Source organism: Garra rufa, chromosome 25 (assembly GCF_049309525.1).
Source record: "Garra rufa chromosome 25, GarRuf1.0, whole genome shotgun sequence".
Lineage (NCBI taxonomy): Eukaryota > Metazoa > Chordata > Actinopteri > Cypriniformes > Cyprinidae > Garra > Garra rufa.
Genome location: NC_133385.1, coordinates 14,240,244 through 14,267,489, shown reverse-complemented (window position 1 = coordinate 14,267,489; position 27,246 = coordinate 14,240,244). Strand labels below are relative to the sequence as shown.

General features: G+C 40.1%; 2 protein-coding genes and 1 pseudogene across 2 annotated transcripts; all 3 read right to left on the bottom strand.

Moving 5' to 3' along the window:
- Nucleotides 1-1,437: 1,437 nt before the first annotated feature.
- Nucleotides 1,438-6,117, bottom strand: LOC141301965 (major histocompatibility complex class I-related gene protein-like). Its single transcript, XM_073832168.1, has 7 exons — nucleotides 5,845-6,117; nucleotides 2,852-3,109; nucleotides 2,427-2,705; nucleotides 2,074-2,349; nucleotides 1,862-1,978; nucleotides 1,722-1,754; nucleotides 1,438-1,535 (listed from the first exon to the last, which is right to left on the bottom strand). The coding sequence occupies exons 1-7, from the start codon at nucleotides 5,897-5,899 to the stop codon at nucleotides 1,504-1,506; spliced, it is 1,050 nt and encodes a 349-aa protein (XP_073688269.1). The 5' UTR covers nucleotides 5,900-6,117; the 3' UTR covers nucleotides 1,438-1,503.
- A 1,563-nt stretch (nucleotides 6,118-7,680) lies between these two features.
- LOC141301344 (hereditary hemochromatosis protein homolog) lies at nucleotides 7,681-8,893 on the bottom strand (annotated as a pseudogene).
- Nucleotides 8,894-15,890: 6,997 nt separating this feature from the next.
- Nucleotides 15,891-26,541, bottom strand: LOC141301342 (hereditary hemochromatosis protein homolog). Its single transcript, XM_073831587.1, has 8 exons — nucleotides 26,487-26,541; nucleotides 18,766-19,020; nucleotides 18,250-18,528; nucleotides 17,844-18,125; nucleotides 17,644-17,760; nucleotides 17,100-17,132; nucleotides 16,993-17,004; nucleotides 15,891-16,171 (listed from the first exon to the last, which is right to left on the bottom strand). The coding sequence occupies exons 1-8, from the start codon at nucleotides 26,539-26,541 to the stop codon at nucleotides 15,891-15,893; spliced, it is 1,314 nt and encodes a 437-aa protein (XP_073687688.1).
- Between the last annotated feature and the right edge of the window lie 705 nt (nucleotides 26,542-27,246).

Genomic DNA, 27,246 nt, shown 5'->3' with positions numbered 1-27,246 from the left:
TCCTGGTACCATTGCTTTCTGTACCCTGTCTCTATGTTCCTGATGTCTGCACTCTAGCTCATGTTTTCAGTTTTGTTGGTTTTGCTTTTCAAGTCGTGTTGTGCCGTGTTGGCCTTTTGTTTGTGTTTTGTTTTATTAATAAATATCTTTACCTGCATTTGGACCCTGACCTCATTTCACAACATGACAACATTATGTAGACCTATTCTTGGAAACGAGCTGGCAACAGAAATCACACAGAACAGAGTGAAATGTTATCATTTCATGTTAAGTAAACTATTAAACTATTTAATAATGCTATTGAAAACATAAGGCCAATGGTATGACAACTAAAAACAACAATAATAATGAAAATAATGCTGCGATTTTAATATTCAAAGGGTTTGTTTTTAGGTGTCATCAAAATGTCAGTATTGGACATTAAAATGCTAAAAATACGTAAGTATTTGTACGTTTAGATGCTGTAAATACGCCAGTATTGAATGTTTTATTGTCTAGAAAAACATAAGTAGGCTAAATGTATGTTTTGTAGAACTACATTTTACGTAAAATACATACGAATTATCATGAGATCATGTTGACACAGCAAAATCCTGGTGTTAAGAACTTTTAGAGTAAAGAGTTCAACTTGTAAATATCTGTAGGTATCTGTTCCAGTTAAGAGTGGGCAGAACTGTCTGTCTTCACTGCACTTATTTTACTCCTCCCCTCACTGCAAGGCGCATCTCAAACGAGCCTGTTAACTGTTGTTCGCGTATATCCAGTGTTGTTATTCGAGGGTAAAACTGACAACTCCCTAAGGAAAGGCAAGGCTACTGTAGTGGATTGTCATTTCGATGCAATGAAGACTACAGGGAAGATAACATCTCACATAATATATGCATGAATACACCAATGGGTTTAGTATGTGTATAAAAGCATAACGTCAGAAACTGAAGTCATGCAAATATAAGGTTCTTGATAGAAATATTTGAGATTTTAAGTAATTCATTGTCATTCCATGCAGTAGAAGAAAGTGCAGTATAATCTTTGTTCTGTGGTTCACAACAGAATGTTTCCCTCACAGCATTTAGAGAAAATCATAATTTAACAAACAATCAATTTGTTTGATAAACATTTAAGTATTTCAAAAGTTTTTTTTTTCTTAATATAATGGGCTGTGTAATCTTTATACTTGAACTGAGTTCAACTACTAAAGGGGGGAAAACTAAATACAAGCAAGAAAAAGAGGACAAGTAACGATTATTGCAGTGGATAACTGTGACGAGATAGCACCACTTCATGAAAAAAGACAGTGCAAATCTCCGTTGCCATGATGACAAATCCTTGACCTTGAGCTAACTGCTGAAACAGACCAATCAGAATCCGGTATTCTGTCTTAACATTTAGCAACAATTACAGACACACAAACATATTTTAATGAATATTGCACAAAGCTTTAAACATTTATATTTATCTACAGCAAAAAGTAGAAAAGAAGTAGCTTCAGAGAATTGACAAAAGTCAGAATACTGCATCCATGCTTTCTTCAGATGCTGGAAAAGAATTTATTTATTGATTTAGAAGAATGTAATACTAAAATTTTATCATTTTAAAATCTACTATTGTGAATTTTGTTTTACTGTAAACAATAATAATGTGAATTGTGCTCTTTAGGCAGTAAATCATGGTTTAAAAGGCATTTGCAAGTACAAATAAAACATTTAAAGTAGTCTACTCACTAGAAGCAGAAGAATAATCACTCTTTAAGGAACCTATAACATGAAAGGGGAATAAATGAATCATTTATACCAATTAAAGATTGTATTATAAATACAATTATCACTGGATGATTTATCATTCAGTTCAGTTCTTGTACTACCTGCTCGTCTCTGTCTGCATTTATATATGAGGACTCCAGTTCCAAACACCAAGACCAGAGCCAAAACTATGAGCACTGAAGAAATCACTGATTTAAATGGTTCGCCTGGATCAAATTCTGAAACAAACATGTTAAAACAGGTAACAAGCAGATTAGAAAAACAGAGACACTGGGATATTTTGCTATTTTTTTTTTGACAAACACCTCAGTACCTAAATAGACATCTAGTTTGTTGTCCAGACTGAGGTGTGTGGCAGAGCAGGTGTATTTGTGTTTGTTTGCAGAACTGATCTCCAGACTCTTCCTCATCTGGTACGTCCCGTCAGCATTGGGCAGCAGATCTCCTCCAGAGATCTCATGATCAGCTACAGGCTGTCCGTCTCTGAACAGGGTCAGGTTGATGTGACGAGGGTAAAATCCTGTTGCCAAACAACTCACACGAAACCTAGAAGACATTTTTTTCTGGAGGAGCCTGACTTTGGGTTTCACTGCGGAAAAAGGGTAAGAGAAACATAAATAAGAACACTTGTTCTTGAGTAGTTTGGCTAGGAGTAAGTCCGTGTACCTTTTCTATTAACTTGATTTCTCCTTTTTTTAAGGTAACCCTTGAGTGTTTTAATGCAGAATGGTTGGTATAAAACTTCATGACGCCTCATGCTGAATTCAAGATGAATATTCAGCACTTGGGCTGGTACATTTAATGTGCCCTGATATGTAAATTTCTTGTCAACATATAGCAGCTCATCAGTGGTGGATCCTCTGACAGCATCCCGTGTGATCATTTGTCCCGGTTCACCATCGTCTCTCAACTCACACACAACCAGCCTCTGAAGGGCGAGAACATCTTGAATGGAGAGACACAGTTTTAAGGTAGCATTTACACATGTACATGCACAAATCTTTGATATTTCATCGTCACAAAATATTAAAAATAATCATTTCTAGTATAGGACATTTTTATTAAAGCCTACAGTCCTGTATAATGCTTACCATCAGTTTTGTTTACATTTTTGGTTGCGACTTCCCATTTGCTAATGAAGGATAATTGTATGTAGTCACTTATTGTGAGGAGAATATTTGAATCAAACACGTCGTCTTCAGCTGTAGAGTTTCCTCTTGGAAGGAGAGTTTTCGTCTTACCATTGTAATACAGAACTCTGACATCATCCAGCATCGCTACGTAGCTAAACTCAGGAAATGGCGTTTGTCCTTTGATGTATGTAGCAAGCAACCACAAAGAATGAGAGCCTGGGATATAGTAAATTGTAACAACAGAAACAAAACATAGAAATTTCAATGGTGTTTGAGATTTTTTAATTTTTTTATTTTTTACTCAGTAATTAGAGTTAGAAATGAGAATGTTTACAGTGCGAAAGTATTCATACCCCTTTGTTTTTTCATGTTTTGTTATGTTGCAGCCTTATGTTATACTGTTTTAAAACACTTTTCCCCCACTTCAATCTAGTAATTGTCACAACTTTGTAAACTTATTAAAAGTAAAACACTGCATAGGTTCTTACTTACTATTCATAGCCTACTCTTAACTCAGTATAGTTAAAGCATCTTTACAGCCTCAAGTATTTTTGGGTATGATGCGACAAGCTTTGCACATCAGGATTTGGCAATTATTTGCCATTCTTCTTCTCATCTGTTCACCTCTAATGTCTGCTTGGATGGAGGTAGATACACATTTTCAGGTTTCTCCAGAAATGTTTTAATGCGTTCAAGCACAGACTATGGCTGGACCACTCAAGGACATTCACAGAGTTGTCTATAAGCCACTCTTGCTGTGTGCTTAGGGTCATTGTCCTGTTGGAAGGTGAACCTTCTGCTCTAGACTGGGTTTTCATTAAGGCTATCTCAATATTTTGGTCCACTGAGTTTTTCTTTTACTCTGACAAGTCTCTCAGTCCCTGCCGCTGAAAAACAGCTCCACAGCATGAGGCTGTTACCTCCATACTTTACTGTTAGGATCCTACTGTGAAGGTGATGAGCAGTGCCTGGTTTCCTTCAAACAGAATCTTATTTCTCACAGTCTGAGAGTTCTTTAGGTGCTTTTTTGTAAATTCCAAGTGTGTTTTCATGTGTCTTCACTGAGGAGAGGATTGAGTTTGGCCACCCTGCTATAAAGCCCAGATCGGAAAGTTGCTGTCATGGGTCTCCTTCTGTAGGTTTCTCCTCTCTCCAAATATGATCATGGAGCTCAACTAAAGTGACCATCAGGTTTTTGATCACCACTCTAACGTAGCCCTTTTCCATCAATTGCTTAGTTTGACCAAAAGGCCAGCTCTAGGAAGAGTCCTGGTTGTTTCCATTAAGGGTAACAAAGACTACGTGCTTCTGTGAACCTTCAGTGCAGAAGATTTTTTCCTGAACTTCTTTTTCCAGATGTGTGGGTTGTTTTTTTTTTTTTTTTTTTTTTTTGCTCTGATATTAATTTTATGCTGTTAGACATTTATTAAAAATAAAAGAGGTGTGTGTGCCTTTACAAATCATACCCATTCAATTGAATTTGCCACAGGTTAACAACATCTACAAGCAATATGAATGTGCCTGAGCTAAATGTCCCAGATAGTGGTATGAATACTTATGCAATGGAATCCTTTAAAGGGATAGTTTATTTGCTTACCCTCCAGGCATCCAAGATGTAGGTGACTTTGTTTCTTCAGCAGAACACAAACAAAGATTTTTAACTCAAAGCGGGGCAGTCTGTCAGTCAAATAATGTCAGTGGATAGGCACCGAACCTTCAAAAGTAAAACAAAACATGCACACACAAATCCTAATTACACCCTGTGGCTTGTGAAGATATATTGATGTCCTAAGAGATGAAACAATCGTTTTTTTGCGAGAAACTGAACAGTATTCATATAATTTTTACCTTTGATTCACCGCCACGTCCATCTGTCAAGAGCACGAGCTCATCATCCGGCTCGTTACACGTGTACGCACTCTGGCGTAGTATGCGCAAACGCCGTAAGGGTAAATCGGTGAAAAGTCCTGGATGAGTTTGCGCAAGCAAACATAATCTTTTAGCTTTAAATCAGTTTGATCAATCAGGATAAGCGCAAGTAATTACCATTTTGAATAGCTAATATACTCACAATCTATGTGCACTGTGTAAACAACGAGCGTCGTGTACACGTGACAGATCGCTTCCGGCGTTTACGTATTCTACACATGTAATGAGCCCGATGATGAGCTTGTGCTCAGGACAGATGGACGTGGCTGTGTATCAAATGTAAAAATACTGTTCAGTTTCTCGCAAAAAACGATCGTTTCGTGTCTTAGGACATTAATGTACCGTCACGAGTCGCAGGGTGTAATTTGGATTTGTCTGTGTGTGTTGATGAAAGAAGAAACAAAGTCACCAACATCTTGGATGCCCTGGGGGTAAGCAAATAAACATCAAATTTTCATATTTGGGAGAACTATCCCTTTAAGTTTTTTTTTTTTTTATATATATTTGCATAGATGTTAGAAACCTGTTAAGGGTTATGGAATGTAGATCAATGTGGAAAAAAAGTAATTTAAGCAGCTTAACATAAGGCAGCAACATAACAAAACGTGAAAATCGAAGGGGTATAAATACTTTCGCAAAGGCACTGTAAAAAGGCTCATAAAAACATTCTCTCTCTATTGTTGGCAGCAAGTCAAGTCGGTTTAAATATTTACCATGCAAACTCTTTATTACCACAAGGAATTGTTCAAGCTAAATACGCAATCAAATTTCAAAGGGAAAAACAAAAACAAACACATGCATTAAACAGGCAACACTTTAAGACAGTTAAAGACTCTTAACATCTACACTAATCATTTTTGGGTTTTATTTACATTTCAGTTTGTTTGTACTTTGTAGGCTTAAGATGATAATTTAGCTGCTGGAAGCACATTGTTTTATTTAACTATTGATCAACAACTCAGCATGCAAGTGACATGTAAAACTTGAAAAATGTATTTTATATAATTCTTTTGAAATCTTACCTTTTGGGGCAGCTATTGGAAGCAAAAGTAGAAAAAACAAAACGAAACTGTCCATATTTCTGACATATAGGCTACTGTGCTTTCAGTCAGCACTCGCTCACAAAAGATCAACTTTGAAATAAACTTGTGATGCCCTTGGGTGTAGTTAGTGAGTGTTTTGACTGAGCTTTAAAGCTTTTAATATTTAGCTAGGTCATTTTTAAAGGAAACGGATGCTTGTGTTTGTCAACCTTTGCACCACAAACTGTTTTTTCCTTTCACTGTCTCATTAGTCTAAAACTAGGGTTACCACTTTTACTACCCAAAAATAAGGTGTCATCATGGGTCATCTCAAAAATGCTGCAGTAAAAAGGTTTTGCATATGGGACGTCCTGAATAAGAACTGATCATTGTTTGTGTCTACTTTTTAGAAATGGGGTCTATATACCCTGTTAAAATGTAATAATGTCCCATATATAAAAAATGCTGCAGTAAAAGGGTTTCATATGAGTTTTGCATATAATATGGGACGTCCTGAATAAGAACTGATCATTGTTTTTGTCTACTTTTTAGAAATGGGGTCTATATACCCTTTTAAAATGTAATAATGTCCCATATCTAAAAAATGCTGCAGTAAAAAGGTTTCATATGAGTTTTGCATATAATATGGCACGTCCTGAATAAGAACTGATCATTTTTTTTTTTTCTACTTATTACTCTAAAGTCTAATAATGTCCCATTTCTCAGAAAAGAACCGTCAAGTACACCAATAAATAAAACGGATATTAAAGCAGAAATGCAAATAAATAAGTAAAAATTCACGAGCATTTTGTCCTGGGCGTCTAAATGAAAAGCGCTCTGCAAGCGCGTTCTCTCTGTGTTGTTTCTGAAACTACCGTAATCACTGTAATATGCGCGCACACTTAAAATCAATCGCGGCTGGATTGACCGTGTTTTTCTGAACCGCGGATGGCTTTACCGCAGTGAATCTTTTGCATGAGACGCTGCTTTAAAAAAAAGATAAAAAATACGGGACAAAACCCGTCCCGTATTGATTCAAAACGGGACGCGCAATTTCATTCTCAAATACGGGACGATTCCGTATTTTAAGGGACGGGTGGCAACCCTATCTAAAACCTTCATTAAAACTAACAATAGTCAACTTCCAAAAGATCTACAGACCAAAACTTTTAGGTCTTGACCAGTGAGTTGTGATGGGAGTTGCATAGCACCAATTTAGTAACTGTCCCAAGGGAAAAATTAATACACTAAATTGATTTTGAAATACATTTATTTCATGCTAAGTATACTACAAATACATTTACATATTATGTACTTAAAAAAATACCCTGAAATAGTTGCAAATAACTGAACAATTTAGGTTAAAAGTTCAAATAACATGAAATGCACTTCCACACAAGTGAAATAAAACTGTTATAGTCTATATACTAACCATTTAATATTTAAGACAGCAAATTTATATTTTCCAAAGTGTGGAAAATTGCTTTCTGTATTTGATGTGATGTCAAAGACAGTAAAAAGGCAGTATGTTGACACAAATTCACAGGATGCCAACATGGACAGATTGTGTAAATGGACATGATTTGTGCAGACCACAGTGTGTTTTAAGGACAATTGTTAAAATAGCATATATAAAAACTAACAATATTACTCACGCTGTGAGGAAACTCAGACCTTGTGTAAAATAACAGTGAAGGATGAAATTGCACAAATAAACAGTTTCTCATTCCATGGTGGTATATAGTTACTTTAAAATGTTGATGTGGAACTGTCGAGCATTTGAATCTTCACACTTGACTCTTGACAACTGATAGTATCTTTAATCATAAAGAAAAGCAACTGGTGAAACTCATTTTTTCATAGTTTGAAGATATAGACTCATGTACCATCAAGTCATGATATTTAATTGATCATGATGTTGTTTCGGCTTGGATTCTTCAGATGCTGAGAAAAAAAAAGGGTTAATGAATGATCTGAAAATGCAAAAAGATAATACAAAAATAATTTAATTCATATACAGCAAAAATAAATGTAAGAATATGCTTACTAGAAGCAGCAGAATAATCACTTCTAGCTGACAACATCTACAAAAACAAAAGGATGTTATTTATAAAATTCTAGTATTTTCTAAACAAAACTTAATATCATTTCAGTTTTTGTCCTACCTGTTTGTTTCTTCCTGCATTTATATATGATGGCTCCAATCCCGAACACCAACACCAGAGCCAAACTATCAACACTGCAGACAGAATCGCTGATTTAAATGATTCACGGGAATCAGATTCTGAAAAAAAGTTCACAAAATGATTAGAGAAACAGTTCTGTCCCATTGTAATTTTTTACCTTAATTCCCCTCAATACCTGAATTGACTTTCAGTTGGTGGTCCAGACTGAGATGTGTGACAGAGCAGGTGTATTTGTGTTTATCTGCAGCACTGATTTCCAGACTCTTCCTCATCTGGTACGTCCCGTCACCGTTGGGCAGCAGATCTCCTCCAGTGATCTCATGATCAGCTACAGGCTGCTCATCTCTAAACAGGGTCAGGTTGATGTGACGAGGGTAAAATCCTGTTGCCAAAATCTGAGTTTGCTTTTCAGAATAATTCTGACTGTAGGTTTTACTGCGGAAGGAAAGAATGTCAGAGAAAATGAGTAATAAAGGAATATTACCAATAGATTTTAAAATGTATGTATATAGAGTACCTTTTCTGTTTACTTGGGTTTCTCTCTTTTTAAGATACTTCTTCAGAGATTTTATGCAGGCTGGGTAATATAACTTCTCAAGATGCAGTTTGGATAGTTCTAGATTGCGTTTTATTTCTCTTTCTGTGTAATTTGAATAAACCTGATATGTAAATTTGCCATCAACAAAACGCCGCTCATCAACCGTAGAGCCTCTATAAGCAGTTTTGCTAATCATTTGTCCAAGATTATTGTCACTTTGTTCACAAAGACACATCAGTTGAAAAACTTCATGACCTGTAAGGAAAAGTCTTGCAATGAACTCTCTCTGTCTTTCTTTCAGTTTGTTACCATTACAGGTCGCCATGCACAGCGAAAATAATCTGCACAACCAATTTGGCATTTTTTTTAATTATAATAGAAAAGAGATAGAATAGAATTGTTTAAATAGTGGGTGAAGATGTTAGATTGCCTCAGACACCATAGAAGAAGACAAAAAAAAATTTGAGTGTGAATCAGAGCCAAATTATCTTATCACATCTATCATAAACTAACAATGTATCTGTTACAAAACCAAACCCTTTTTACTTAACATAATTTTCATGTATCTTCATGTAATTACATATCTTTCATTCATAAATGTCATACACAACCATGCAGTGACAAATTATTAATGCAATATCTAATTAAATCACTGAACTGAACTTACTTTACCCCTTCAGTCGAATCACTTCGACGTTACATTGGGATCTCGCTTGAGAGACCGATCACCTCTGAGCCTTATTAAAAAGGCCAATTGAAAATTGGCGAGGTGACGTGCGCGCCGGCCACGCCCCCGTACATACGGGTATATAAGACGGCTGCGCGCACCACTCAGTCAGACTTTTGCTTTCAGAGCCGATGTGTCGAGCCTCTAAACAGCTGATAAGAGTTCTTCAGAGTTCATGCTCCCTCCTGCTGCTGCGCTGCCATAACTAAAAGAGTGTTTCACAGAAAGAGCATTGTTTGGCAGCTGCCAGCGCGATCCCGCGGGCGGCCGTTTTCACGGCCATATAAAGCCTTTTTGCATTCCAGCGAGCAGCCCCGGCGAGTGCACCGTTGCCCCGCGGCCCCTCCCTGGGCAAACCGGGATCACAAAAGAGCAATTTCTAGCGGCCGTTTTAGACGTTCTTTTCAGGATGTCTTTTCGGCCGTGCGTTTCTGGGTGTGTTAGTTTCCTCTCCTCAGCGAACGGACATGAGCGCCTCACGTGTTTAGGCTTTGAGCACGCTGGGGTGGCGCTCATGAATGGTTCATGCGGTGAAAGCAAGACCATGACCACGCTGAAGTCCCGCCGCTCGTTTGCGAGCTGGCTCCCCCCGCCTCCCTCCCGTGGTCAGCCGTTGAGCCGCCTATGCTCTTCGGCCACCACGGTAGGGCGCGGGGGGGGACATTCAAATTACGATAGACAGCGTTCCGCCGGCTCAAAAAGCCCTGTGGACCTCTCTATCTCAGCGTGGTCCCGTTGAGTCTCCGCAGCAGTACGCTTCCCCGCCTGGCGGGCTGAGCGTCTCCTTCGGTGCTCCTGCAGAGGATGAGATGTCTGTCACAGCATCAGAGGGAGAGTCAGACGGTAACACATCTCTCCCGCGGCGCGGCGCCCACCCGTGGTCGCTGCCCCTCCGGATGTTGATGTCGAACTGTCGGCTATGCTTCTCCGGGGCGGCCGGGGGGGATCGGTTTGGAGGTTCCTCAGGGGCCTCCGGCCGATCCTTCTAGGTTGGACGACTGGTTCCTGGGGGGGGCACCGGCGGTAGCGCCACGCTCCCCCCCGGTCCCGTTCTGACCGGACATGCATGAGGAGCTGATAAAATCTATGGCGCGCTCCCTATCCATTTGAAGCGCGCTCCAGCTCCGCTCCCCTCGCCACTCTCTATGGCGCGGCAGCCAAGGGGTGCGTGGCGGTCCCCCGGGTCGAGCGCGCCGTCGCGGTGCACGTTTGCCCATGGGGCGCAGCCGCCTGGCGGGGCCCTCCGCGTCCCCCTTCCAGGGTGTGCAAATTTTCTTCCGCCCTCATCGGCTGAGCCCCCCGTGCCGCCGACACACTGCCACCGCCCTTTATGCCATGGCAACACTGCAAATGTACCAGGCGCAGGCACTTAAAGGCCTGCATGAGAGTGGTCCAGACCAGGGGGTATTGAAGAACTCCGTGCCGCCACTAACTTCGCCCTTCGGGCCATTGAAGTCGCGGCGCGTCCCTTTGGTCAGGTGATGTCCACCTGCGTGGTCCAAGAACGCTACCTATGGCTGACTCTGGCTCAGATGGCAGAGCCCAACAAAGTTCGCTTTCTTGACTCTCCCTTCTCCAGAGCGGCCTATTCGGCGACACCATGAAGGGTTTTGCTCAGCGGCGTCGAACGTTCCGCAAAGCCTGCGATCCTCCGCCATCAGCATACCCCATCGAGATGCCAGAGCAGTTCGCCTCCCCGTCATTCGGGCTGGGCGTCTCCTCAGCGCTCCAACGGTCCAGAGGCAGACGGAGGCCATCCAACATATCCTGCCCCGCCGCGAAGTTACCATCTCGCCGCCTGGGCTCGCCTCCGCCTGACCGTCGCCAAGGGCGTCCTCCCGCAGCTCCGTCCCCTGCTGAGCCACACGATCCAGGCTCACAGCCGACGTAGAGCTGCCCGTGGGAGTGGGACGCCGCTCACCTCTCAGGGCGAGCTTCGAAGCGTCCCTGATGCGAGCACCCCGGAGGTGGAGAGAGCTACACTGTCGGCACTACCGCTGGAAGCGGGACCTAGCCCTCCATTGAAATCACAGAGAAAGACACCGCCTCCGGGGTCCCGGCCCCGAGTTTCCTTCCTGAGCAGCACTTCCACTCCTCGGAACCAGACTCGGGACCGGATGTCGCCAGCGCGGGAACCAGGGAAGAAGGTAAGCGCTGCTTAGTGCAGTCAGACACTTCTTCAGGACGTTTATCCTTCTGGGTTTTGTCTCCTTCCCTGTCTTCCCTAGGCTGCCCCACCACGGTCACGTCGGTCAACGTTCCCTTGATACCACTACACTGGTTGATACGGACGGTACGGCCCGGCCCAGGCGTCCGCCCAGACTCAGAGGTACCCCTTACATTCTTTATTCGGCAGGCGTGCCTCTCTTCTGCTTGCGGAGGTCACGTTCCTACTGGCGAAGGACGCGGTCTAGCCTGTCCCTCCAGCCGGGACGAGGTCAGGATTTGATAAGAGTCCCAGCTTCACGTGTCCGGTTAGAGTGGTGGGTTAACATCCGCCCTGGATGGAGCTCTGTTCCGGTCCGTTCTTAGGCTGTCGGCACACATGCTCACGACGACGCACATACAAGTATGTTTCCGTCTCCAGGGCTAGGTTGCAGCCATCTGCCTGAAGGTCACCTCCTGTTGCGTCTCGATCCCCCGACGTACACCCCTTCGGTGGTCTGCCCCGGGGGTCGAGTACTTCAGTGCGAGGTGCTTCCGTTTGGCCGGTCCCTGTCTTCCTGCTTTCTTTAGGCCATGGGAGTTCCCCTGTCCCCTCTTCGGCAGACAGGTATTCGCGTCTTCAACCGTCTCTTCGACTGGTGCTTTACCAGCCCACTCGTGAGTTCCGTTGTGCGAATACAGGGACCTGGTGCTTCGGCACCCCGCCATCCGGTCCTTCAGGCCAACCGAGGGAATCCTTTCCTTGGTCGGGAGCCCGACTCGGTCCACAAGACGGCCCGCCTTGCTAAAATACCAAGAGCGCGCAGTCAGTGCTGTAGTCCCTGAGTTAATCAGGCACAATTCAGCGGTCCTCTCAAAATTAGAGGCTCCTGGGGCACATGACAGCTCTAGCCGCTTGCCGCTAAGCTTGTTCATGTGAGACCGCTCAGCACGATCGAGTCCCATGATGGGCATGGCATCTCGGCTCACTCCGGACTGGCGTTTTCCCACAGTATTGCCGACAAGTCACCCCGTGGCTTACCACGGGTTGGGTTGCCATGTACAACAGAGGCTTACAGCTCCTCCCCATCTGCTCCCATGGAGTACAACGTGGCAGATTTTGCTACTTGCCATTCATTTGAAGCAGGGAAACTCAACCGTGCAGCCGGCCGGCTCCCACGGCAGTCCACCCACCTGCAGAATGGTGACTCCACCCCGTGACGCAGCTAGTTGGAGTTATATCGGCAGGCCCAGCCACATCCGCTCGCCCTTCCGATTCCTCCCATTGCCAGAGTAACACTGGCACACAGCTGACCTCCGGGGCCCAAGTACGCCCTTCCCCAGTGAGCCTCCTTGCACAGATTCTGTGCGAGTCCAGGGAGGACGAGGAGTAAGTCTGTAGGTTGCGCTACAAGGATGGCCCACCCGGACTTAGGTCTTAGTAACCATCCCCTCGCGGCAGTCCCTCCCTGTAAGGGCACGGCTTGACACCGTAGACCTCTCCGGCCTTTCCAGGCCGTGATACAAACTATCACTCGTTTCTGAGCTCCCTTGACAAAGGCAGGCTTATGCACTGAGATGAGGTCTATTTGCTGGCATTCCTCTCGCTGAGAGGCACAGAGATACACGATTGCAGTAGTGCTTCCTTTCCTGCAGGAGAGTTGGAGCGCAGGCTGTCCCCTCAACTCTCAGAATATATGCCGCCGCATATCACATGCAGTAGATGAAGCAAAGTAGGTAAGCACCCACTGGTCGTGAGGTCCCTCAGAGGTGCCCAGACCGCACCTCATAACCTCTTGGGACCCCCCCCCCGCGGGGCGCTCCTTTGGAGCCTCGGGCCTCAGTCGAGCGAGTAAAACGCTCCTGACTGCCCTGGCTTCCACTAAGCAAACTAAGGTTCCCCAGAGGTGCTCAGACCGCATCTCATATCTCTTGGATCTCCCCGTCGCCTTTTCAGGCCGCGGGTCGCTCCGTTGGAGCCTTGGGCCTCAGTCGAGTCCTGTCATTTAGACGGCGCTCCTGACTGCCCTGGCTCCTATTAAGAGGGTTGGAGACCTACAAGCTTTCCTTGCCAGCAAAGCGTGTCGAGAAATTCGGGCCCGGCGACTCTCACGTTACTACCTGAGACCCCGGCCCGGCTATTGTGCCCAAGGTTCCCCGCCACGCCTTTCCGCGATCAGGTGGTGAACCTGCAAGCTCTGCCCTGGAGGAGGCAGACCCAGCCTTGCGACGTTGTGTCTATGTGAAAATGAAATCACTCGGCACTTCAGCCGCACCGAGCAGCTTATCTGCTTGGGGTTCAGCAGAAAGGGAATGCTGTCCCCAAACTGAGGTGGCTCATTGGGTGGTAGATGCCATCTCCCTCTCTTATCTATATCAGGGAGAGCCATACCCCTTAGGTTTCATGCCCACTCCACTAAGAGTGCTGCTTCATCCTATGCGTTGGCTCATGGGGCCTCACTAGCAGATATCTGTAGAGCTGCGGGCTGGGCGACACCTAATACCTTCGCTAGGTTCTACAACCTCCGCGCAGAGGCCGTATCCTCCCGTGTCTTAACATAAGACTTCAGGCGAGCGGGAGGACGGCTGGTGTCCTCCATGCCCCGCAGTCAGGGCTAGATGCGGAGTAGTCCTTGGCTGTGATCCTGCCTGGGTCTCCTTCGCCCCGCAGGTTGTGGCTATACTTTCAATATTTCCAGCGGAGGAGACCACTGTTTCCCTCGTGTATCCCTAAGAAGCCTTATGGATATATTGAATTATTCTCATTTCCACATGCACAAATTCCATGTGCTCCGCCCCTCCAACCCATGCTTCAGTACAACTGGCATCCCTGCAGGCCCCCCTTATAAAAAGGGGCCTCGGGCGTTGGGAAGGTTACGTTTCAATGACCGCCTGCGGACACGTCTGGGAAGACCTGCCGGCACGTGGCGTTGTGCGTAACGCGACGTCAGGGTCGTGGCCTTTTCCATGGGTCTAAGTTCCCAATGTAACGTCGAAGTGATTCGACTGAAGGGGTAACGTCTAGGTTACGAAGGTAACCCTCGTTCCCCGAAGGAGGGAACGGAGACGTTACATTCCCCTGCCACGCCCCTGGCGTCGCGCTGACGCCGGGCTCTCCCGGCTCTTCAGCAAAAGCCTGACTGAGTGGTGCGCGCAGCCGTCTTATATACCCGTATGTACGGGGGCGTGGCCGGCGCGCACGTCCACTCGCCAATTTTCAATTGGCCTTTTTAATAAGGCTCAGAGGTGATCGGTCTCTCAAGCGAGATCCCAATGTAACGTCTCCGTTCCCTCCTTCAGGGAACGAGGGTTACCTTCGTAACCTAGACGTTCTGTGTCGTTGACAGGTCTCAGGCGATTTGATCTTTCTGTAAAATGAGCAAGTACATTATTACCTACAGACCTGAGGCTATTTGGGTCTACAATATCGTCTTCATTTGTAGTATTTCCTCTTGCAACATAGATCTTTGTTTCTGAACTATAATATCCTACAGTGATGTCATCCAACATAACTGAAGCACTAAATGCTCTTTTTTCTGTAATGTAAGTTGCAAACACCCTCAAAGTGTGAGAACCTGAAAGAAAATAGACAAATTGGGCTTCATTTAGGTACATTATTGAAATAATGATAAACTTTAACATACAATCTGTAAGAATTTTGATTTGAGCTCATAAATAGGCTACTTGTAAAAGAATTTTAAAAATGCTACTTAAACTGTTTATTGGTTCGTGTAGGTTGCTTCTCAATACTCAAATTGATCACATTTTTGTAATGAAGTGTCTTAATAACCAATTTTTTTTTATAACAAAAGGGCAGTTCAGTTTCAATTCTCTAAAAGGAATGAGCATTCAAATTTACACATTAATGCTATTATTCAATTATTAGAAATTAAAGCATATACATTATATTTATTTCTGTAGTTTATTTATTGCATTTATAAATGCTATGATGCCCGTGATCATAGACTTGCCATAAGCAAAAACTGAGACACATTTAGCATGTTACATTAAATAATTACAGACCCAAATCTGTTACGGGTTGCTGGAGGTGAGGAGCCAGAGGGAAACACGAGGAACAAGAGTACAAAATAAACAAAGTACTTTAATAAATCAAACCGGGAATCCAAGCAAAACAACCACATATAGCAACGATAAGGCAGGACAAATGAAACTCTGGAACAACTCTGATGGCTGATACAGTACAGGAACACTGGAGACAAGAAAGGCCTGGAGGGCGGATCAGGGAGCTCAGGGAGCAATTGTGGGATAGAAAGTTCAAGAGACTATGGCGGGTCAGGGAGCTCCGGGGGCCATGGCAGATCAAGGAGCTCAGGAGGCCATAGCGGGTTAGACAGTTCAGGGGGCCAAGGTAGAGTAGACAATTCAGGATACCATGGCAGATCAGCCTCCATGGCCTTGGCCTCAGCAAAAAAAAAATTCTTGGGGGAATTTAGGGGTTTAAAGGTGAGGTCAAGGCCGCCATCTTGGCCGAGACCTGCTGTACTGAGCGCCGGACTTGAGCGTTGGGCAGTGGCCGGCGGGCTTGAAGGCTGGGCGGCAGCTGGTGGGCTTGAGTGTTGAGTGGCGGTCGGCAAGCTTGAGTGTTGGGTGGTGGCCGGCGGGCTTGAAGGCTGGGCGGCAGCTGGTGGGCTTGAGTGTTGAGTGGTGGTCGGCAAGCTTGAGTGTTGGGTGGTGGCCGGCGGTATATGAGCTGGTGTGATGTGGCGTGCTCTAGAGAGGACTGGATGATGAGACTTACAGTTTCTTTTTATTTCTTCAACCTCGAATTTAGAGCCGTTTAAATAAAGAATGAGATTGATAAGCTCGATCAAGGGTAAATCATACACAGTCAATTATAGTCTCCCCATCCAGTCCCAACGGAAACACGACATTGAGAGAGGCGTCGGGCCAGCTCACCTCCGACCGCCCTGCCGCAAACTCCATAACTTTTCCTCAGCCGTCATTTTTTTAGTCCTGTCTTCTGTGACGGGTTGCTGGGGATGAGGAGCCAGAGGGAAACACAAGGAGCAAGAGTATAAAATAAACAAAGTACTTTAATAAATTAATCCGGGAATCCAAGCAAAACAACCACAACGTTAAGACATCTACAAATTGTAAGACAAGATATCCTGGGTTGTATTGCATAAGCATCCTAACTCAGAATCCTTTCTTAACTGTAGTAAGCAAGTTTCACTTATAGGAAATAGATCTTCAAATCTTAAATCAAGAATTAAAATAAAAATTTCTGTCATACAGTCCCAATAGTACAGAGATTATGCAGACATTTGCGATTACAATTTTAAAACAATCTGCAAAATAACCTCATAATCTTTGGCAATAATAAATAACCGCTGAATTGAAATGACAAAAAAAAAAAAAAAGAATAGTGGCACTGGACAATGAATTATTTTAGAACAAAAACAAGGATTTTATTTTTTACCAATTTACACATCAAAAATGTAAATTATTTACTGTAAACCAGTTTTAAAAAATGTTGTGCTGATTTCCGATGCGACACCTTCATCAGGACCATCAAAATGCTTGTTCCATACTCTCTTCAGATGCTGAAAAATAAATTAATCATTTCATGTGATTTTAATATTTTATTAACTAATTAAAATTTCATTATCTCTATTAAGTGTAAAAGCAAAGTACTCACTAGAAGAAGCAGAATAATCACTTTTTGATGAAGCTATAGGCAGAAGTAAGAATTATTAAGGGCAGTTAAATGTTGTCATAAATGACAACATCTGCATAATAAAAGTATATTTAATTATTTTGAAGTGAAAGGAATTAAAAGCAATTCTCACTTTTCACAAACACAAAAGACCTCTTAGTATAGTTAATTCATAGTCGAGTTTGTGATCACCAGGAGGATCAATGGCATGGATAAACTTTAATTATAATTAGAATAATCCTTAAACATTTCCTCGGTGTCCCAACTGTCATTGCCATTGCTTTCCTATCCCTCTCGTTGGGGCACTTCCGGTTTTCAGATTTAGTTAAAATTTTCCTCACAAAAATGACTCCAGAAGCCTAAGCAGCGTATTTAAATAGTATATTTTAAAGAAAAACTGGTTTCTACATTTTTTTTTCTATACATTGACTCACTGGGTCTCTGACTTGCAAAACTCACTTTAAGCGTCACATTTAGACTGGACCCTTTGGACACAATATATCATTTATTTCAGTTCTTGTCATACCTGCTTGTCTCTTACTGCATTTATATATGACGGCTACAATTCCAAATGCCAAAGCCAAAGACAAAACTATCAGCACTGAGGGGATCACTGAAATAAAAGGTTCATCAGGATCAAATTCTGAAACAAATATTTTCACAAACAGTTTAGAAAAACACACTGATATTTTCTCTGATATTTTTAGTGTTGTCACACATCATTACCCAAAGTGACATCCAGTTTGTTGTCCAGACTGAGGTGTGTGGCAGAGCAGGTGTATTTGTGTTTGTCTGCAGTACGGATCTCCAGACTCTTCCTCGTCTGGTACGTCCCGTCACCATTGGGCAGCAGATCTCCTCCAGTGATCTCATGATCAGCTACAGGCTGCCCATCTCTCAACAGGGTCAGGTTGATGTGACAAGGGTAAAATCCTGTTGCCAAACAAATCACACGAGACCCTCCAGAATCTGAGGAGGCTTTCTGAATGAGTCTGACTTGCGGTTTCACTTGGTATGGAAGGGGGAGAAAGAAAATATATCACAAGTTAAATAGAAACATGTATGGGTTTTGTATGTTATTATAGTGTCATACTGTACAATCTAATGTAACCTGGTAATTTAAAACCAGTACCTTTTCTGTTTACCTGAGTTCCTCTCTTTTTAAAATAATTATTCATAATTTTTATACAGGCTGGGTAGTATAACATCTCAACATGCCACATAGATAGTTCTACATATGGTTTTATTTCCATTGCGGTGTAATTAGAAGAACTCTGATATGTGAAATCGCCATCAAAATATCTGAGCTCATCAAGAGCAGAACCTCTAAAAGCAGTCTTGGTGATCATTTGTCCAGGTGTCTCATTGTAATCCTGTTCACAGTTACTCATTATCTGAAAAACTGCATGAGCTGTTAGGTAAAAAAGAAAAAAAAGTTTTAAGCAAATTGAGTAACATTAAGAGGCTGATTTTAAAGCAATTTGAAAATGACATGCTTCCTGGTGCCAGTTGGTGGCGCTATAACTTTGAAACATTACAGTTACATGAGATTTTTTTTTTTTACTTTTATCTTACTTAACTTGACTTTATATTCCACTCATGCAATATCTGACTTAAAGACATTCATAATTGAATCAGATGAACTTACTTTCTGTGTGGTTGTCCAACCTCAGATATTTTGATCTCATTGTAATATGAGTAAGCACATTATCACTTATGGTATTGAGGTGATCTGGATCTGCCACATCATCTTCACTTGTAGTATTTCCTCTAACGACACAGATCTTTGTTTCTGAATTATAATAACCTACTATGATGTCATCCAACATGAATATGCCACTAAATGCAGGAAATGGTGTTTCTCCTTGAATATGAGTTATAAGCACCCATAAAGAATGGGAACCTGTGAAAAATTACAGATATTATTTTTAGCAATTAAACCAAGAGAGGAAAAATATTTCTCAGTTTTTATTTACATTTAAACAAAAAGTTGCATGTCCAAAATTATTCATACCCTTTGCAAACTTTCACAGTCTATGGGAAAATCCAAAGTTCTATACCATTCCAAATAGTCCAAGATGTTTTAAAGCATCCTAATTATCCTGATTCATTGGGAACAGCTGTTTTAATCAACTCAGCAGGTGAAAAACAGAAGCTCTCTGCTCTCCTGCGGCTGTGCATTGTGGCAGCTCACAAGTCAGGAAAGAGATATAAGACCATATCTAAATGTTTTGAAGTTCTACACTGTAAAAAATCAGAAGTTGAGAAAACTTAAAATTTTAAGGCAACAAACTTCAGGACATTTTTGAGTTTACTCAACTTAAAGGTCAGTTAGTTGTACAAACTTGTGTGCATGTTTAATCAACATAATATATTAAGTTGAAAAATTTTAGTTAAACTTCCAATTGTATGTTCAGTCGACTAGAAATAAGGAGTCCTAATAATTTAAAACTTTAAGTTTACAAAACCTGATAGTTTAAGTAACTGCAAACAATCGAAAGTTGAGAAAACACAAAAGTTTAAGGCAACCGGCTTCAGAAGATTTGAGTTCTCTCAACTTTTTAGATTTTACTTGATTTGAGTTTTAAATTCAGCACAGAATTGTCAATGCAGTAGTGAATCAATTTATTAAACATTAAATTGACATTGTACAGAATCACAAATTTTTTGCATCAATATTATTTCATTGTGAAACAGCAAATTGAAAAAAATTCAAAATTTCATTTTATCGCAATGGTAGTAAAAGTGCAGTTTGATGCATCTGTTAGATGATACAACCTTTTAAAGTCCATACAAGTCCAAATATTGTATAAAACACATTTGATGATTGAGCATTTCAAGTCCAGAGAAATTTACTACAAAATCAAATTTTTTACACAAAGTGTAACTAGATGAAACTTGTTAAATATAAAACTCCAGGTCTAACATTTCACTCCAAAAACAGCATTATAAAATACAACTAGATAGAACAAAAGGAAAACCAATTTACATTGACATTTAGGACAACAAATTAAATACAATTAAATGTTAAGTGACTCTGACTTGAAGATGAGTGCTTGTGAGATCTTAAAAGGTGAGACTTCAACGCTCCAGTGGTTTTAAAGGAGCAGATGTAATCGTGTATAGGCAGGGGAGTTGGCTGTTTCTTCCCTGGTAGTGGCGCAATCGGTAATGTTTTAAAAGGACCTCCTGAGTAGGGTGTTCAAATTTGCATATCTTGCACTCCATCACCTTAATGAGAAAACAAAAATAAACATTACATTTGTAGAATTAATTTTTTGGGCAACAACATATGAAGATATTTTCCACACAAGCTATACATGAGTTTATTGCTAGAGAACATTATAAAAAAGAAAAGAATCATAAAGCAAGCAAGGACACACACACAATAAAACATGCAATCATAAGCTACACAAATACTTAGCACTGAACAAGCACATAAATGGAAACAAATTTAAATGAAGAAAATACATATTTGACAAAAACACACAAGCTTAAATTAGAAGTCTATTTCCAGAACAAAAAAAAAAAATGACAAAGAACGATCTCATCTAGCAAAACGAGTAATTTATTAAAACAAATTTACAATTTATATATTTTTAATGATCCTCAAACACTTGTCTTGTCCATGTCTGCGTGAACTACAGTGAGGCCAATACAGTTAGGCTATGTCGAAAAACTACTTCTTCCCCCAAATTCAAAATCTTCCTAAATCACCGCAGAAGTACGGCCCTAGTGTTTACAAAGTGAACATACAAAGTAGATCAAATACCCTTTACAAAAAATGGTGCAAAGCAGGATGATTTTGATGTAGAAGAAAATGAGACCGACATTTATAATATACCCTGTATATTACTGTAACTGTATTGACCATATTGAACCAGAAAAAAAAAACAGTTTGTGCAGATTTAGACGAGTGTTTTAGATTTAAAAAAGTATACAAATTGTCAATTTGTTTAGAAAATTATTCATCATTTTGCTAGTTAAGTGCATAGAGCACTTTGAAGCTGCATTTAAACTGTATTTTGGAAGTTCAAACTTTGGGCACCATACATATTCATTATACAGAGAAAATTTCTGAAATGTTTTTCCTCAAGAAACAATTTCTTATCGACTAAAAAAAAGACATGAACATCTCGGATGACAACGAGTAAATTATCTGTAAATTTATGTTCTGGAAGTGGAGCTCTCCTTTAACTTGTATTACATTTGTTTTAATTTTTTTGAAATCAATACAAATAAAACTCAAAAGGTACCTACACAATTGTACAAAATAAATACAAAATTAAAACACATAGAACAGTACTTACCTAAGGCATGATTCAGACGAACTCTGGGAAACAACTGGCACCGTATGACTTAGGGCAGCTCGAAGATGAAGTAGAAGTCGTACTGACAAACTTGGAGCCACCTACGCAGTTACAGAAGTACATATTACAAACGAGAAATATGACCAACTTGCAACCACCTATGCGTTTTTACAAAAACACACCTAAGTTGTACAAGTGCTTATTGCGAACAAATTGTATTCAATTCATATCGTAAAATGATAGTTAGACAGAAAACACTTACCGTTTGATCACGCTGACAGACTACACGGGTGCGTCCTAAACCAACTCGATGTCCAAGAGAAATATGACCAACTCTGCAGCCACCTAACGATGCGTTTGTACAAAAACACACCTAAGTTGTACAAGTGCATATTGCAAACAAATTTTATTCAAATCATATCTTAAAATGATAGTTAGACAGAAAACACTTACCGTATGATCACGCTGACAGACTACACGGGTGCGTCCTAAACCAACTCCAAGAGAAATATGACCAACTCTGCAGCCACCTGTCTTTGTACTTTGTAGAAAAACACACCTAAGTTGTACAAGTGCTTATTGTGAACAAATTTTATTCAAATCATATCTTAAAATGATAGTTAGACAGAAAACACTTACCGTTTGATCACGCTGACAGACTAAACGGGTGCGTCCTAAACCAACTCCAAGAGAAATATGACCAACTCTGCAGCCACCTGTCTTTGTACTTTGTAGAAAAACACACCTAAGTTGTACAAGTGCTTATTGTGAACAAATTTTATTCAAAATATATCTTAAAATGATAGTTAGACAGAAAACACTTACCGTATGATCACGCTGACAGACTAAACGGGTGCGCCCTAAACCAACTGGAAGTCCAAGAGAAATATGACCAACGTTGCAGCCACCTATGCGTTTATGTACAAAAACACACCTAAGTTGTACAAGTGCTTTTTGCGAACAAAAATTATTCAAATCATATCTTAAAATGATAGTTAGACAGAAAACACTTACCGTATGATCACGCTGACAGACTAAACGGGTGCGTCCTAAACCAACTCCAAGAGAAATATGACCAACGTTGCAGCCACCTATACGTTTATGTACAAAAACACACTTATGTTGTACAAAAGTGCTTATTGCGAACAAATTTTATTCAAATCATATATTAAAATGAGAGCTAACGTTACACAGAAAACACTTAAGTTACCGTATGATCACGCTGACAGACTAAACGGGCGCGGCCTAACGTAAACCAACTCGAAGTTCAAGAGAAAGACCCAACTCTGCAGCCACCTGCGTTTGTACAAAAACACACCTACGTTGTACAAAAGTGCTTATTGCGAACAAATTTTATTCAAATCATATCGTAAAATGATAGTTACACAGAAAACAACATTACCGGAGTAACGTTAGTCACTTTGACTGACTAATGGTCGCCGCGCCGCCTGAGGCAACTTAAAATAGGAAATAGGAATAGGAAATACCGTGTAAGTTACACAGCACAATAAAATAAACTTAATTAAAGCCTTATGGTAAAATATTTTATATCGAAAAGCACCTAACGTTACCGGAGCGATTGCACTGTCGGTTATTTAAAAATTGGTGCAGTCCAGGCAGGGAAATGTAACTGACTAACTTGACTCCACCTAACTTTATGTTGTACAGAACTGGATACTGTAAACAAATTTCCTTTAAATCATATCGTAAATTGATACACATAAACCATACTTACAGTTGTGTTCACACATTTCACAATGACGGAATAAACAGTGCCTGAGGCAATTCGAAGAGGAAGGTAAATACTAATCTGACCAACCATAGAGTTGTACAGCCCATATTGGATTACAGGCTTCATTTAAGTCCTATAATAAATTGATATGCGTATAAATAACTTACCTGAATACCTGAATCACAGCATGTCAGAAAAAAATGGGCGCTGAGGCAACTCCAAAATGAAGCGGGAAAAATTAAAAAGGTGGCTCTCAAAATCGCTAGCCCGATGTCCCTGCAATGATGTCATTGAATAAAATTATACGCACTGCACGTGTCAAAGTCAAAACGCCGCACGGATGTCTTTATATGAATGTATCTGAAGGGAACCGACTGTCCTCAGAAATGTATCATCGGTATTTTAATTTCATGCCTGATAAAACTGTGTTAATGCTGCTTTGTATAAAGCCGTTACTAGGGAAACCGTAATATTTCAGCACTCCTAAAGTGACACAGAGTTAACATGAAAGAAGTTAATGTGCCTTCTAAAAATATAAACAATTAAGACAGTAATATTTATGTTTTGAATACATATAATAAATTATATACTTAATTTATCCATTTTAATTGTTATAAAGGCTGAAATGCCATTGTATAAGATATTTTGTTTTTGTGTGAACCTGTATCTGAATTATAAATCATTTTATGACTGAATATTATATTGTACATTGTCCAACCCCACTCATACTGTGTTCATTTTACTTGTGCATCTCTTCAAAATAAAGAAATTGCCTTAAATTGATATTTTAAAATTCTGCAGATAAACTAAATAGTGAAATAAAATTCCTTCCTTGATATTTGTTTATATTTGTGTATTGAAAACATTTTTGATTGACATTTAGACTCCTATCTGATTTTCTGTATTTAAAAAGAAAATTGTCTTTTTTTTTTATTTGGGCTAGTTAAATTAATTTCTGGGCTACCAAAATCTGAAGAGTACCTGCCCGAAGGGCTACCAGAGATTTTGAAATTTTGCGAGCCCTGATATATATATATATATATATATATATATATATATAAGTTATCAAACTGCGCATGCTCATCATCCTTTGTTGGCAATCCTAATAATAAACTTAAAATTGTTAGTTGTCCCAACTTTAAATATTAATTTGGCCATACAAATTGGCCTTAATTTCTATTTTAACTATTTGTTTTAAGTTATCTCAACTTTTTAAATGTTAAGTAGTTGAATAAACTTTAAAAACAGAGTTTGCAATACAAAACGCAAGTTGATTTTTTTACAGTGTAGTGGCTACATTGCAAAGTATTATTAAAAGATACAGGACGTTCCGCACTGTGAAAAATCTCAGAGGACGTGGTCAGAAGCCAAAAGTGACACCTGTACTGGCCAGGAGAATAGTGAGAGGTAAAAAAAAAAAAAAAAAAAAAAAAAGGAATCCAGTGATCAACACCAAGACCATCCTGATGAATCTGGGCTCTGCTGGTGGCAACATCTCAAGGCAGACAATCCACAGCCACTGCACACCACTGGGTTCAGATGGCTTGCTGCCATATATATATTTTACGTAAAAATACCCTGTTTGTATTTGACTAATTTGTAGTTCTTTGGTATTTAGCTTTATATTTCATTATTTATCATATAATTTATTTTATTTGTAGTTGATTGTATTGCACTTTTTACATGTTGCAAAATTTTCTGACCAAAAGTAAAATGGTTAATGTTAGCCTTATATTTTATTATTTATTTTCTTTGTAGTTGATTGTATTGCACTTTTTACATGTTGCAAAAAAATAAATTAAAGTGGTTAAAGTGTTTACAGTAAGAGCATTGTCTACTAGTTTATTTTGCTACTTTTCAGTACACCACATTAAGTATGCCAACTGGTACTGCAAGACTTTGAATGTTAAAGTGCAAATTAACACCTGTCTAATCCCGGTTTTGCTACTGTTACAATTAAATATAATACAAATGGTAAAAAAAAAAAACACAGCTACAAAAGAATACAATTTATTTGGGTGTGTTAGAATTATAGTGTGCGAATAAAGGATTTACAATAATTAGTTATCTTGGTGGCACAGAGGGACCCCCAAATAAAATTCTGCTTAGGGCCACCCGAAGGCTTGGGCCGGCCCTGGTCAGATGAAACAAAAATTGAATTGTTTGGCCACAATGATGTAGCCTTCATTTGGCGTAAAAAAGGAGAAGCCTTCAACCCTAAGAACACCATCCCCACTGTCAAACATGGTGGTTGGGAACCTAATGTGTTTTTCAGCCGGTGGACCAGGGAACCTAATCACAGTAAACGGCACCATGAAAAAGGAGCAATACATCAAAATTATTAACAACAACATCAGGCAGTCTGCAGAGAAACTTGGCCACCAGTAGTCACCAGTGGACATTTCAGCACGACAACGTTAAAAGTAAGTCTGGTTAAAAGTAAAAGTAACTTTAAGTCAGAATTTGCCAAGGGTATGAATAATTTTGGGCTTGACTGTAGGCCTATTTGTCATAGTGTCCAGCTGATGTGCCCTCTTTAGCCACTAGAGGGCACTCTTCCTTGCCTATTTGTGGATTATTCTTTTGCCTTGTCTTTAGGAATTATTTATTTTTTGGATTTACTGATTTGGACCTGTTTCAAGAAAAACTGAGCTTGGATATGCAATTTATAAATCTTGGAGTAGTTCATGTGACATTATTTTTCTTATCCTAAAGACTACAAAAAAGACAAATCCCAGCTGGGTTAGTTTAAACTAGCCCATTTAGGCTATAGGGAGCAGTGGTTCTATGTTGCACGCCCTGTATATTGACACCTTTAACCTGTCTATCCTCATTCTTTATATGTTTGTCACACCCAACATTAGAATCATTGTTTTGCAGAATCAACATGTTTTGCTAATGTTTTAACACATTGCCGTTATTAACACCAGCCTTTCAGGCAAGAGTCAGCTTTATAATGAAGCTAGAATTTTAAGTGACTGTATTCTCAGGCAATAAAAATGTTACTGGCTACAATTCAAATTGCATTTCTAATAGTTAACATATAAATATGTCAAAAAATTAAACAGTGTTCTTCATTATAACTTTTAAGAAGCAAAGGTGATTGGTTGATTCCCAGAGTATGCATAAAGTGATATCAATAATACAATGTAAATTGCTTTGGATAAAAGCATTTGCCAAATGCATTAATCTGAATGTAAGTAACACTCCAGGCAAGGAGTCAGCAAGCATGGTATTAACAAAAGATTGTGTGTTCTGTGCTAATTTTAAGTAGACTTAAGTGTCTGCATACATTTCATAAAATATTTCAAATAATACAAGTACTACCTTTTGGTGCAATCACTGGAAGTAAAATGATGATAGTGAAAATAATTCTTTCCATTCTGGTTGCAATTCTCCAGTACAGTCTGTGCTGTTGTAATGGCAGTAAAAAAACTCTGTACCCTTTTAACTGCTACAGTAGTCGCCTGGAATGTCGTTGATCCGGACAGATAATATATTTTATATTCAAGGTTTGGAGTCAAAAGGACATTAATGCAATGAGAGCTGAACTGAACTTTACACCCCTTTAGCTTTTAAAATGTAATGTATGTAATATAAAAAAAGTACACAAATACATGCACATTTATATTTAATGCTTATTTCCTAAATATGCTAAACATTCATTATACTGAGAACACAAATTTCAAAAAAGTCAATCACACATGAGAAGTTTGATTTTGAATCAAAGTGAAGAAAAGCATACCAGAACATCAAATTAGGCCTACCTGTCTGGCTTTCTGTTTGCCTTTTTATGCAGATGCTATTTTTATTGCTATTGCCAAAAATCTCACATACAGGTACCAACAGCAGGATAGCAAGAGCAGATAGCAGAACACCTGTGTGATAGCTGGAAAGTTCATCTTCTACAAAAGGCAGAATTTAGGGTAAGATTTTTTTACAACAGTTTGTTGTAAGACTAGGTCTTGAAAACCGTTTACTTTTTCTCTTGTTTTGAGGTTGTTCTTGAGTTAATACAAATTAGGTAATAATTCACATTTTTGCTTGAAGTCTTGTGTAATATTCACAGTTACAGTGTAAGTAAACA

Excerpts from the sequence above, each read along its gene's own strand:
- LOC141301965 (XM_073832168.1), bottom strand. The coding sequence starts at position 5,899 with ATGGACAGTTTCGTTTTGTTTTTTCTACTTTTGCTTCCAATAGCTGCC. Across the intron at positions 3,110-5,844 it reads TCCAATAGCTGCCCCAAAAG|GCTCTCATTCTTTGTGGTTG; the intron begins GTAAGATTTCAA and ends ACTATATCCCAG. Across the intron at positions 2,706-2,851 it reads AAATGTAAACAAAACTGATG|ATGTTCTCGCCCTTCAGAGG; the intron begins GTAAGCATTATA and ends TCTCCATTCAAG.
- LOC141301342 (XM_073831587.1), bottom strand. The coding sequence starts at position 26,541 with ATGGAAAGAATTATTTTCACTATCATCATTTTACTTCCAGTGATTGCA. Across the intron at positions 19,021-26,486 it reads TCCAGTGATTGCACCAAAAG|GTTCCCATTCTTTATGGGTG; the intron begins GTAGTACTTGTA and ends AATTTTTCACAG. Across the intron at positions 17,761-17,843 it reads CAAACTGGATGTCACTTTGG|AATTTGATCCTGATGAACCT; the intron begins GTAATGATGTGT and ends TATTTGTTTCAG.